We start from the raw sequence: 13,396 nt of genomic DNA on the forward strand, positions 1-13,396 counted from the left end.
ATCGTTCTCGTTATCGCTGCAGTGGGACCGGGCCTTTAGGGCCCGATTTCATAAAGCTGTTAAGCAGAAAGTACTGCTTAGAAAATTACTTTACTAAGCAGTAAGCAAAAAATGAGATGGGAACCACTTCTAACGATTTAATCTTTCTGACAATGGCTGGTAAACTGGATCAGCTAAGCAAGTTCGTTTTTCTGTGGTAATCAAATTTGTTGGCTTATAGGTTTTACTAAATTGGGCCCAAGTAGGTTGCATTGGTTTGAATGGAAATATAAACAAAATGGCTGCACTGCGATGCCCATGTCTTTTCATAATTTTTTTTTGAATGCACTATAATTGTTATTCTGATAGAATATCTTTTTGAAATTTCATCGAGGTAGGGGGGAGTATTTTTCCCCGAAAATAACAGCCAAAAAGTTTGAGGACTTGAAGCAATTATTATGCTAGGTTCATATTACAATAGGACCTTCATTCTCTAGCTCTTATAGCTATTGTTAATGTTTTTTCATTACATTTCTTTGGAACTTTAATTTCTTCCGACAATTTTGACAGCAATTTAACAAATTATTCCTGAAGCTGGTCATGTTCTCTGAAGAACGTTGTTGTATGGTATAATAATAGCTGGTAGACTAGAGTGAATAAAGTTACTAATCAAATATTGTATATGAAGTATTTGTGCTGTTTTTGGCTTAATTTTTGTTGTGTGTTTTTATTATTGATTAAGTTGGCCTAATTCTAACATTTGTTTTCTATTAAGCTGATTTCCAATTGATTCCCCTCAGAAAAACATTATTAGTATTGATTAAATACAAAACATACCATTTCATGAACATGAGTCGTTCAGCGCTAAAAGGCACTGGACACTATTTGTAATTACTCCCGAAACAATTGTTAGCAAAACACTTACTGGTCGCACAAATTTGTGCGACAAGGATGGTTTTTATTTTATTTTTCTCTTGCAACTTCGATGACCAATTGAGTCCAAATTTTTACAGATTTGTTACTTCATGCATAGGCTATGTTGAGATACAACAAATAACTGTTCTTTGATAATTAAAAACGTGTCAGTGTCTTTAATTTGTTTGCAAAGCTTTAATAACAACTCAGGGGAAATAGTTGACTTGTGTTCCAAAACGCGATAGAAATACCAGCTCACGCACTGGACCAGTCTTTCCAAGGAAAACGAAACACCTCCCGAGCAGACGATAATTGGAAATTGGCGGCAAAAACAAACCACTCTTTACATGCGCAATGCGCAGTCGCGCAAACACACACTTCATGCTGTATTACAGTTGTTTTGTTCGTATTGTCAGCACATGGGTCTTACGCAACGAAACTACATTCTTGCTGTCAACATTGCAGAGAGTCCTGAACTTGGAATGGATTATTCTGAAACGTTTATGGAAGACGGAGGAGCTATTTCATTGTGTGCCTATCAGCGGAAAGTATGTCTTTCTGTGCCTGGAAAACTACTGTGAACGGCCAAGGGAAGTTGCTGTTTGACTCTGTTAATGTTCTGTCATGGCTGTTCGCTATGTACAAGGATGTGCACTTTACCGTCTCGGCATGCTCGCTCGGTGTAAACTTGAACTTTAATGAGTTGCAGCGTTTTCACTGGAAGGTTATGGTCCCCACCTTGATAAAGACCTACTTGTACGTGGACATACTTGTAGACAATTGGTGAATGTTCTGGACAATTGATGAATGTTCTGCAGAATTATTGAAATGTTCTGGAAATTGGTGAGTGTTGCTGGAAGTCGCACTGAGCAAGAACATCTTATGGCGTCTGGTGAGTGGATTTCATATTCGTATGGTTTAAAACTCTACACAACTTCAGACCGTGCTTCTTTTTTTTCACCATTCCGCGGATCAAAGTGCCGTTTCCCTTGAAATGTGCCGGTATGTCATCAAACTGCAATTCTCTAAACTTGAAGGAATATAGCACAGGAAATTTACAGTAAATAATGTTTTTGTATAAATCATCAACGAGTTGAGTGTGGACCGTTTGTGGGTACGGTATGTCAAAAACACATGGGCCTACTAAATTCACCGAGTTGAGCATCTCAATTGTAAAGACACTGTATACAATTGCCAATTACTCAAAATTATTGTTAGCGCACTTACTGGTAGCGAGCAATCAGGACAGCTATTGGTAGTACGTGTAAACATTGTGAGACACGGCTCCCTCTTCTGAAGTAACGTAGTTTTTGAGAAAGCTTATTTCCCACTCAACTTCAGGCCTGCATATTATGCATCTGGAAGCACACACATTTTGTGAACACGGGTTTTTTTCTCGCATTATTCTGTTGCAACTTCGATGAACAATAATTGATCCAAAATTGTGTTATTTTATAATGTTGGGATACAACTTCCTTAACGTGTCCAGTGCCTTTGAGCACGGTAATCATTGTTGCTAGAAATCTCTCTTTTTGAGTCAGAACTCGGAAGGAAACTTTTTGGTAACATTAAACAATTTCGTGCGGTACACTGCAGGGTTTTTCTGCTGCTGCAGAAAAATCCTTGTGTACCGCACGAACGCTGAACAAGAACAGGGTTATGTCCAGTGTCAGATGCAATTGTGTCCGTCATGCAATACTGTCCGCTCCGGACGCTTTTGCATATGCAATCGTGTCCGGGGCTATGCAAAAACCGTCCGGTGGACATTTACTACTGTACATGTATGTGCGCGCGTAAGCGAGCGTGCATGCATTGAACCAACGTATATGCAGCATGAATATACACGTATTTTATGATTGCAGCGAATACCCAACGGCCGAACATTTCCCATGTTATTCATGACATGCACTTAGCTTGTAAAAAAAATGGTGAACGTGTTCCGTCGACCAAGGGCGTTTAATTCACTGCAAGGACGGTTTTGCAAGGGGCGGACACAACTGCATATGCAAATGTGTCCGGGTGGACACAATTGCATTATGCAGCAGCGTCCGGACTGACTCGATTGCATATGCAAAACCGTCCGGCGGACATTATTGCATATGCAATACTGTCCTCCGGATAGTATTGCATAGAGGACATAATTGCATGCGACACCGGTATGTGATGTATCTCTATCTACACTTGCACGTGGGAATTAACGGTTCATTTTGAACAGTCGCGCGCAAAACTCAGTAATACGTGTGACTGTGAAAGGATCAAAATCATATGCTTTCACGGGTCCTATCTAAATCTATTCGGATTTAGAAATATTTTGGTTGAAAATAACGTGCAATTTTAGGTCGAACTAACAAAAATGACTGGTGAGGGACTTGATCCAGCCACATCCGGATCAACGTTTTAATATTTTTGTGACAATTATTGTGTTTTACCTTTTTTTTTTTTTTAAGGCAGTGGACACTATTGGTAATTGTCAAAGACTAGCCTTACAGTTGGTGTACCTCAACATATGCATAAAATAACAAACCTGTAAAAATTTGAGCTCAATCGGTCATCAAAGTTGCGAGATAATAATGAAAGAAAAAAACACTCTTGTCACATGAAGTTGTGTGCGTTTAGATGGTTGATTTCGAGACCTCAAGTGCTAAATCTGATGTCTCGAAATCAAATTCGTGGAAAATTACTTCTTTCTCGAAAACTATGGCGCTTCAGAGGGAGCCGTTTCTCACAGGGTTTTATACCATCAACCTCTCTCCAACACTCGTCACCAAGAAAGGTTGTTGCCAATCATTATTTGAGTAATTACCAATAGTGTCCACTTTCTTTAACCCTGTATCATATCCAACCCCGATCTTAAAGGTTCAGCCCTGGCTGTCTGATGAGAGCGCGTAGTTAAAACAAACAAGTTCACAGATCAATTACTTGTAAATCTGCAATTACCTCATCTGATAAAACTGTCAACAAGATATGTTTTTTAACTGAATAGTCGTTTGTAGAGTGTAGTGAAGGTTGGTCCCTCGGTCTATGGTCTACCGCAGTAATATCTGGCCAACTATTTGTTTACAATAGCTTTGATGAAGAGATTATCCGATTACACAAACTAAAATCCGAACCTTAAACATGATCTCAAACCTATCCACACATCGGCCACGTGTACTTTCAGACCTCGACCACCACCAGCGGGAATCAGAACAATGCATTGCGTACTACATAAGTTGCTAATAATGAAGGTGGGTTCGAGGGAGTCAATAGTCTTTCTCAAACTCACACCTGGTAACGATCTTGCCAAATTCTACGAAGTAATAAAAGCTCGCGCCAGCTTTGTGAAAGGGTCACTCTGAAAATTTGCAGTGAACGGGACAAGTTGACTTCGACTCTCCTCAAAACTTATCCAGTGTCTCGATCTAGCTAAAACATGAAGAGTGGTGCGACCGTAATTCTCGGCCTGGTCCTTGCCGGACTTGTGGCGTGCTGTCAGGCACAGACTTTTTCCTGGGGAAGGTGTCCCACTGTGGAAGTGAAGAATGACTTCAACACGACGGCGTATTTCGGTAAGAATAATTTGCTCTTAAGGCTATGCATGGTAGAAAAAACTGTGAGGTTTGCGACGACATCATTATAGAAATCTCCTTTTTTAGTGAGTGCGTACAGCTCTAAGTTCTGCTCGACGTTCGATCTGTGTGCTCCTGATTGTCCTCTGGATTTAGAGCACACTGATCGAAACACAACTAGCTCTTCTCATGAGGCACAACAATAACCTACTCACAAAAGAGATTTTTACATGGTGTCACTTTTCATTTTCGGTTTTACGTCATTTATAGTAAACTGTTCCTATTAAAGGCAGTGGACACTATTGGTAAATGTCAAAGACTAGCCTTCACAGTTGGTGTATCTCAACATTTGCATAACAAACAAACCTGTGAAAATTTGAGCTAAATCGGGCCTCGAACTTGCGAGATAATAAAGAAAGAAAAAAACACCCTTGCCACACGAAGTTGTGTGCGTTTAGATGGTTGATTTCGAGACCTCAAGTTCTAAATCTGAGGTCTTGAAATCAAATTTGTGGAAAATTACTTTTCTCGAAAACTACGGCACTTCAGAGGGAGCCGTTTCTCACAATGTTTTATACCATCAACCTCTCCCCATTACTAGTTACCAAGAAAGGTTTTATGCTAATAATTATTTTGAGTAATAATTACCAATAGTGTCCACTGCCTTTAAGGACAACATTAAAAAAAATTCTACAGGAAGACGATCAGAGCATACTGATCGAAACGTCAAGTTGAAACCAACGGTTCTTTTCAGAACCACCACCCCAACTCATTAGAGATAGTCATTACAATGTGTTACCGCAAACCTTTCTATATCGTATTTCCACCATGCAAAGTTTCAAACCCTACTTGAAAAATTATAACTTCCAGCCCGATTTGGTTAGTAGGGATCGCAAGAAGTTTGTTGCACAACAAAATGTCTTTTGAACATAATTATGCAAGTCGTTATAGCAACTTTTTTACAAATTGTACACACGGCCCTTCAATTATGTTTGTAGTCTAAACTATACATCGTTTTATCCCTAGTATATTAAAAGTCATGCAATGAATGTCAGTGGCTGCACGAATGGGATTATTCAGTTTCAGTCTGAAAACAATTTTGACGCAACAAAACAATATGGACAATTTAATTAAACTCCAAATTTGTTACCATTATGCAGAGAAACCGTTAACTTTGTAACTTTGTAGCTTATATAGGCCTATCGTTTTTCGATAGTAGGCCTAAGCCCTTCCCTTAATGTTCAATCCTTCTGCAATGTTATAAGTGTTTCCATGTAAAAGGCAAACGAAATTTCTCATAAAAGAAAATATTATTTGTATTTAATTGTATTGATGTCTTGTATTGTATGTAAATAATGTTTTTATATAATAAGTTGCGCGGAAAATGATGGTTATATGAGCTGACCCAATTTTTAAGTCCAGACAAAAACAAGATTTTCACAAATAAATAAAATTATCTCACTCAAAACAATCATCAGCAGTATTTCACATACAAAAATATAACAATTTACTCCATAGGCAGATGGTTTGAGATTCTTCGCTACGAGAACACGAGATTCGAAGATGGTTATAAATGTATCTACGCCGAGTATTCAGCGGGAGACGAAGGCCAAATTGGGGTATTGAATTCCGCTATAAACGCGGCTACCGGGGAGCCGAGGTTGTCCGGAGGGTACGCTTACGCACCGAATCCCGAAGTACCAGCAAAGCTGAAAGTCCAACTCGGTAAGCATTTAAAAAAATATTTGCTTAAAGATGTTTTTCACTGTCGCAGTGCTTTTCAATGGGGATTTTTTTCCTTCTCATTCGATTACAAAAAGGGAATACTGAAGAAAAAAAATAAGGAACATGTTTGAGCATAGCAAATCTATACTACAGCAAACACAAATTGCAAGTCGCACACAGACATGACGCAACCTTTTTGTTTGTCAACGGGGCGTGGGTAAATTGATCTTATTTGAAAAGATTATTCTTTAAGGCCTCGCCAAACATTTCTTTGAATACAACTTCTTCTTGTGACGTCAATTTCTCATGCCCATGACAAGATTAACACTTTCGCTGAGCGCGTAATAAGATCGTGATTGTGGTTGGGAAGATTTTGTGTACTGAATATTAAAGTTACTTCAAATAATGGAAAGTCGGGTTCTTAAAAAAAAAAAAAAAAAAAGTTTTCAAAACTTGACGCTTTGTTAAAACTAACCCAAATAGTGAAGAAAACGATCCCCATACAAACACTTTTCCTTTCACAGTTTTTTAAGGGACCTGTGTATCATCCAGCTTCCATAATACTCCTTTTCTTTCTCCGTGTTCAACCAACCTGTCAACATGTCATTCAATTTGTTAGTAGATTATAACCATGCAGCTATAAAAAGGTAGCTCCATTTCCTAACAAACCATTTCATCGGGGATTGTTCAATAAAATCCAGAGTAAGAAGTTAACCCATACTTCGGGTGCAGTTTAGAAATGCCAACCCTAAAAAAATTCCCCTTTTTAAATATATTATATATATTTTATTTTTCAATTAAGAAGAAAGAAAACCCATTGAAAACCATTAAGATGGAGGCATTTGATGAACAGGGAAAACAAATTTCACAGTTTGGCACATTTCTGGGTCATGACACAGATTCCCGGTCATGCTACTCAATGGATCAGACCGGTCTTATTGTTTTCTGTATTAAACCCAAAATGCCACTATCGTGGTGCTTTTCAATGGGAAATCTAGTCGATTAAAAAAAAGGAAATCCTTGAACAAAAATCTGGAACATTTTTGAGGATGTTAATTCTATACTACAGAAAGAAAATGCGTACCGTAATAATACGCAATACGAAAAATTACAACAATTATATTTATATTTTTCTTCCGAACAGAAACGTCGTTCTTTGCTGGTGATTACTGGGTGCTCGACACCGACTACGAAACATTCGCCATGGTGCACTCATGTACTGGGCTCTTCTTCTTCAACTTCCAGTTCAACTGGCTCCTCAGCCCAACCCAGACCCTCGAGGCTGATGGTGTGCAAGCCGCCTTGAGAAAGTTCGAAGATGCTGGCATTGACGCCTCTCGTTTCATTGAGGCTGACCAGGCTGGATGTCCAGAGTTCTAGAGTCAATCAAACAAATCCTTTGTCCATCCTTTTGGCTAAACTGACGGAGTTGACGGAACGATCCAACGAAAGTATAATTAAAATCTAAATCAGAAGAAAATATTGAACAAGTTTAGATGCAATAAGAAGTACGTGTTACTGTTATCTGAAAAGTCCCAAGACCGGTTCATACGTCATGCGAATGCTATACGAATTTATACGTGGTCAATTCGCATCAATTGAAATGATCTCAATATTCGCAGCAAAAACAGGGCTGTGACGTCAAAATTCGTATTGCATTCGCAGGATGGACCGGACTTCATTGTCCTCCGGTGATCGAACATCGACCATAGACCTTTTCGCAAATACCAGGGCGCGCGCGTAAAGCTTGGAATTAGGTGCATTGTGGTCTAGCTGGTGATCAAATTTGATCAATATCTATTCCACAATGCACCTCATTCAACAGTCTGCGCTTGCGCAGTATATGCAAACCTTCAAATCTGTCCTCTTAAAAGCTTTAATATTCTGAATGGGAACAACAAATTGCTTTCTAACTTATGTAGGATAGCCGTTCCCATTTGGGGTTTTCTGAAGTATTTCTGTAATTGTGCTGATTTAAAATAAATTGAGACAACATACTAATTGTACATGTTCAAATGTAGTTGTCCATTATTTCTGTCAAGTACCCCCTAGTGGGCCCATCTCCACGTTGTTGTTCCTATTAGAGAGGCAGAAATGCGGAGCAGCATTTGTGCTCAATGCCCCAAAGTTGATATGTTGGTCTCTGGCAAATAACGGCGATTTTAATAAGGTGTTGAATTATCCATCGGTGATGATTATATCTCATGAATATTGTTAGCCTTTATCAAATAAATAGGCACATTTTCACACAAATACATCTCAAATCATCAGTTGATCTAAATACAAACCGATCTAGAGAGGGGTTAAGTTTTCTCTTAAAATGTCCATGTTGTTTCTGAGGTGACAAGTAGAATTAACTGTAAAAAAAGAAACCCCAAAACAAGTTATTTGCGGAATGCAGAGCATCACAAAACAATAGTTTTCTGGCGACGGCATGGGATTGGGACTTGAATCAAGTCTAGGCAATCATTGGTGCTAGAAATCGCTCTTTTTGAGTCAGAACTCAAAAGAAAACTTGTTTGTAACATTTGAAAAAAGCATTTTGGGTACCGCAGGAATGCTGAAGAACAGAGTTATATCCGGTAGTGTTTTATGTATCTCATCCTTTAGGGCCCAATTTCATAGAGCTGCTTAAGCACAACATTCGTGTAAGCTAAACAAAATCTTGCTTAGTAAAATAAGATTGACGGCCAAGACTCCACTCAATTATGCAAGTAACTTGTGTAAAATAAGCAAGCTATTTCCGTGCTTCAGCAAATTCTAAGCAGCTCTATGCAATTGACCCCAGATGTGCACGTGTGAACGGTTCGTTTAAAGGAACACGTTGCCTTGGATCGGTCGAGTTGGTCTTTGAAAAAGCGTTTGTAACCGTTTGTTATAAAATGCATATGGGTAGAAAGATGTTTTAAAAGTAGAATACAATGATCCACACACATTTGCCTCGAGATTGCGTGGTTTTCTTTTTACTTTGCGAACTAACACGGTCAGCCTTTCATGGGAGTCACAACCGAGTTTTAAAATATCTTTCTAATCATTTGCATTCTATAACAAACGGTTGTCTACGCTTTTCAAAGACCAACTCGACCGATCCTTTAAAACTGCCGCGTGCAAAACTCTGTAATGCGTGTGGATCAAAATCATTAATGCTTTGACGGGTCCTATCTAACACTAGCAGCACTAGCAGCACTAGGAAATTTGAATGGAACTAATTTGTGATTTTAGGTCGAACATAAACAAAATGACTGGATAGGGACTTGACCTGCGACATCCGGATCAACGTGGAAATTTGTGTGATTTTAAGTTAGTTCATCCAACCCCGATCTAATGTTTAGGCTTAGCTCTGGCTGTATGATGAGAGCACGTAGTAAAATCAACTTAAGTTCTTATATCGACGCAGATCTGCAATTACCTCATCTGATAAAACTGTCAACAAGATTTGTTTTTAACTGAATAGTCTTTTGTAAAGTTCGTAGACGTGATGATTATAAAACTTTGGTCTACCGCAGTAATATCTTGCCAAATATTTGTTGACAAAGCTTTGATGAGAAATTATCCGAACTAAAATCCGAACCTTAAACAAAATCCCAACCTATTCACACATCAGCCACGTGCATTTTCAGACCTCGACCACCGGGAATCAGAACAATGCATTGGGATTACTAATAATGAAGGTGGGTTCGAGCGAGATCATAGCTTTTCTCAAACTCACACCTGGTAACGATCTTGCCAAAATCTACGAAGTTATAAAAGCTCGCACCAGATTTGTTCAAAGGTCACTCCGGAAATTTGCAGTGAACGGGACCAGTTGACTTCGACTCTCCCAAAATATATCCATTGTCTCGATCTAGCTAAAACATGAAGAGTGGTGCGACCGTAATTCTCGGCCTGGTCCTTGCCGGACTTATAGCGTGCTGTCAGGCACAGGTTTTCTCATGGGGCAGGTGTCCCACTGTGGAAGTGAAGAACGACTTCAACACAACGGCATATTTCGGTAAGAATAATTTGCTCTTTTTAAGTTACGTCATCATTGACAATAACAATTTTCTACAAATCACTTACCGGAAAGGCTCCCCACTATATTTCTGAACTTATACTTCTTACACTCCGTCAATAAATCTTCAACCAAGTTCCATGATTCTTCTCATTGAACCCAAGTCTCGACACTCAAGGGGTGACAGCCGTCGATTTCACAAAGAGTTATAGGACTCGTCTTATCTCGAGTTAGGGACGAACGAGTAACTCGTCCTAACTTATGATTAATCTTAAGGTCTGCATGCTACAGCGCAGGGTTGGGACTCGTCCTATACGTCCTAAGAATAGTCTATGCCTCAAACGTGTATTTCATATTCAACGCGCGCAGAATGACGCGCTTGTCATCTTGCGGTCTCGTGGCGTTTGTGCACGAAGCATCACTCGTGCGCCCTCTAGTTCTTATATAAAACTCTATGAACTGGTTGCACCATATCTTATGTCAGTCGTTATACACAACTCTAACCAAATTTTATACAAGCCCTTGAATTTTGTTTATAGCCTCCATACATGTTTTTGTTTTACTTTGGTATATTGAATGTCATGCAATGTCCTAGGCTAACATGATGATGATTAAGATTAAGTTTCAGTCTGAGAACAAGATTTAAAGGCAGTGGACACTATTGGTGATTACTCAAAATAATTATTAGCATAAACCTTTCTTGGTGACGAGTAATGGGGAGAGGTTGATGGTATAAAACATTGTGAGAAATGGCTCCCTCTGAAGTGCCATAGTTTTCGAGAAAGAAGTAATTTTCCACGAATTTGATTTCAAGACCTCAGATTTAGAACTTGAGGTCTCGAAATCAAACATCTATTAAACACACACAACTTCGTGTGACATGGGTGTTTTTTTCTTTCATTATTATCTCGCAAGTTCGATGACCGATTGAGCTCAAATTTTCACAGGTTTGTTATTTTATGCATAATGGTGAGATACACCAACTGTGAAGGCTAGTCTTTGACAATTACCAATAGTGTCCAGTCGCAACAAAACAATATGGACAATTTAATTTAACTCCAGCCTTTTTACCTATCGGTACAGAAACGGTTTAATTTGTAACTTTGTTTGACCAACTATTTTTTCGTGTGTAGTTTTTGTATCCTTTTTAACTGTGATGTAACGAGTGTTTTCATGTTAAAGGCAAAATAAATTTCCCATACATTTAGAAGAACAATTAAATTGTATTGAATTTTTTATTGAATAACTATTGTATTGTATATTATTACTGTTTTATTGTATTGTATGTTTATAATGTTGCGTTGTACAATTATGTTTACTTGAGCTGACCAAACTCTAAAGTTCAGGCAAAGAAAAAAAATCATAAACAAACAAAATTCTCTCACTCAAAACAACCATCAGCCGAATTTCACATACAAAAATAAACTTGAGGTTTAATAATTTATTTCACAGGCAGATGGTTTGAGATCCTTCGCTTCGAGAATACTAGATTCGAGGAGGGTTCTCGATGTATCCATGCCGAGTATTCAGCAGGAGACGACGGTCAAGTTAAGGTAGTGAACTCCGCCATAGACGAGGCTACCGGAGAGCCAAACTCAGTCGAAGGGTACGCTTATGCACCAAATCCTGAGGTACCAGCCAAGCTGAAAGTACAGTTCGGTAAGCATTTAAAGGAACATTTGCGAAGGGATGTGTAGGACTATTAAAGCCGCACACAAACATGACGCAACTTTAGGGAGAGGCAAATTTGATCTGCAGATTATTGAGCCTCGTCAAACAATTCTTTGATGAACAACTATAAGTTCTTGTGACGACAATTTCTTGTGCGCAAGACAAGGTAAACACTTTTGCTGAGCAGGTGATTGTGGTGAGAATGTTATGTTTACAAAGTCTTGGGAAAATGCATAGTCAGCTTTTGAAGCAAAAAAGTTTGCAAGACTTGACTCTTCTTTTAAAACAAACCCAAATAATGAAGAAAACGATACCCTTGCACATTTCAAAAAGGGACATGAACATTTTGTACATCCATTTTTTATTACACACTCATTCACGTCCTCCGTGATGATGATGATGATGCAGCCATACAACCAATCTGTGAAAATGTTGGATAGGCAACCGTTTTGTCGAGGATTTTGTTCAAGATTTTGTGAATCAGGACAAATAAAATGCCCTCGGGTCATGCTAACCCAGATAGGGGTCAGGCCCCACGGGAACTGGATCCGGGTCAATTCTTACTGGGAAGTTTTTGAGAGTATACCGTAATTATAGGCAACACGTAATCAAAGTAAATTATTTTCAGCAACCTTTTATATTTAATTTTCTTCCGAACAGGAGAGTCATTCTTTGCTGGAAATTACTGGGTGCTCGACACCGACTACGAAACGTTCTCCATGGTGCACTCCTGCACTGGGCTCTTCTTCTTCAACTTCCAAATCAACTGGCTTCTCAGCCCAACCCAGACCCTCGAGACTGGCGGCGTGCAAGACGCCTTGAGAAAGTTTGAAGACGCTGGGATTGATGTCTCTCGTTTCATCGAGTCTAACCAGAGAGGATGTCCTGAGTTCTAGATTTTATCAAACATACTTTTGTCCATCCTTTATGGCTAAACTGACGGAGTTGACGGAACGATCCAATGAAAGTACAGGCCAAATTAAAATCTAGACCAAAAGAATATATTGAACAAGTTAAGATGCAATTATAAGAAGGTCTACATGTAACTATTATCTGAAAAGCCTCAAGACCGGTTCATATGTCATGCGAATGCTATAAGTCTTTTTTAGACATGGCGGACTTAATGCTACAACACTATAATACTGGGGTAATTGGGTGTTTATACACCAAAACCAAATACTATAGGGTGCGTTCGTTTAGCTTCCCTGGCGTCGACCCCGATGTGTCGTATTTTATTTTTTTCCAGGACGAACGTGGGCACACAATTACCCCACGTTCGTCCTCGAACCTGGAAAAAAAACCATACACATCATCACGTGAGCCTTCCCGTGGTGACGTCGGTGCACCTCGGGCCAGCCCCAAGAGCCCCGCTTGTGGATTGGGTCACTTGGGGCTGGCCCGAGGTGCACCGACGTCACCACGGGAAGGCTCACGTGATGATGTGTCTGGGTTTTTTCCAGGTTCGAGGACGAACGTGGGGTAATTGTGTGCCCACGCTCGTCCTGGAAAAAAAAAATAAAAATACGCCACATCGGGGTCGACCCAGGGAAGCTAAACGAACGCACCC

General features: G+C 39.4%; 2 protein-coding genes across 3 annotated transcripts; both read left to right on the top strand.

Moving 5' to 3' along the window:
* The first annotated feature begins 1,519 nt into the window (after positions 1-1,519).
* On the top strand, positions 1,520-13,048 carry LOC117297801 (apolipoprotein D-like). 2 transcript variants are annotated; one of them, XM_033780949.1, is made up of 3 exons: positions 1,520-1,786; positions 11,611-11,817; positions 12,490-13,048. In XM_033780949.1, exons 1-3 carry the CDS (start codon positions 1,702-1,704, stop codon positions 12,723-12,725), a joined length of 528 nt encoding a protein of 175 aa, XP_033636840.1. In that variant the 5' UTR covers positions 1,520-1,701; the 3' UTR covers positions 12,726-13,048. The 2 variants fall into 2 exon arrangements, with proteins under 2 accessions (XP_033636840.1, XP_033636839.1); XM_033780948.1 differs by lacking the exon at positions 1,520-1,786 and adding an exon at positions 9,968-10,158.
* Positions 4,238-7,941, top strand: LOC117297800 (apolipoprotein D-like). Its single transcript, XM_033780947.1, has 3 exons — positions 4,238-4,442; positions 5,961-6,167; positions 7,312-7,941. Exons 1-3 carry the CDS (start codon positions 4,307-4,309, stop codon positions 7,545-7,547), a joined length of 579 nt encoding a protein of 192 aa, XP_033636838.1. The 5' UTR covers positions 4,238-4,306; the 3' UTR covers positions 7,548-7,941.
* Positions 13,049-13,396: the final 348 nt, after the last annotated feature.

The sequence above is a fragment of the Asterias rubens genome, chromosome 12, assembly GCF_902459465.1.
Source record: "Asterias rubens chromosome 12, eAstRub1.3, whole genome shotgun sequence".
In the NCBI taxonomy this organism is placed as follows: domain Eukaryota; kingdom Metazoa; phylum Echinodermata; class Asteroidea; order Forcipulatida; family Asteriidae; genus Asterias; species Asterias rubens.

Coding starts and splice junctions, on each gene's coding strand:
- LOC117297801 (XM_033780948.1), top strand. CDS start 10,023: ATGAAGAGTGGTGCGACCGTAATTCTCGGCCTGGTCCTTGCCGGACTT. Junction 10,159..11,610: donor CAACACAACGGCATATTTCG/GTAAGAATAATT, acceptor TTTATTTCACAG/GCAGATGGTTTGAGATCCTT. Junction 11,818..12,489: donor CAAGCTGAAAGTACAGTTCG/GTAAGCATTTAA, acceptor TCTTCCGAACAG/GAGAGTCATTCTTTGCTGGA.
- LOC117297800 (XM_033780947.1), top strand. CDS start 4,307: ATGAAGAGTGGTGCGACCGTAATTCTCGGCCTGGTCCTTGCCGGACTT. Junction 4,443..5,960: donor CAACACGACGGCGTATTTCG/GTAAGAATAATT, acceptor TTTACTCCATAG/GCAGATGGTTTGAGATTCTT. Junction 6,168..7,311: donor AAAGCTGAAAGTCCAACTCG/GTAAGCATTTAA, acceptor TCTTCCGAACAG/AAACGTCGTTCTTTGCTGGT.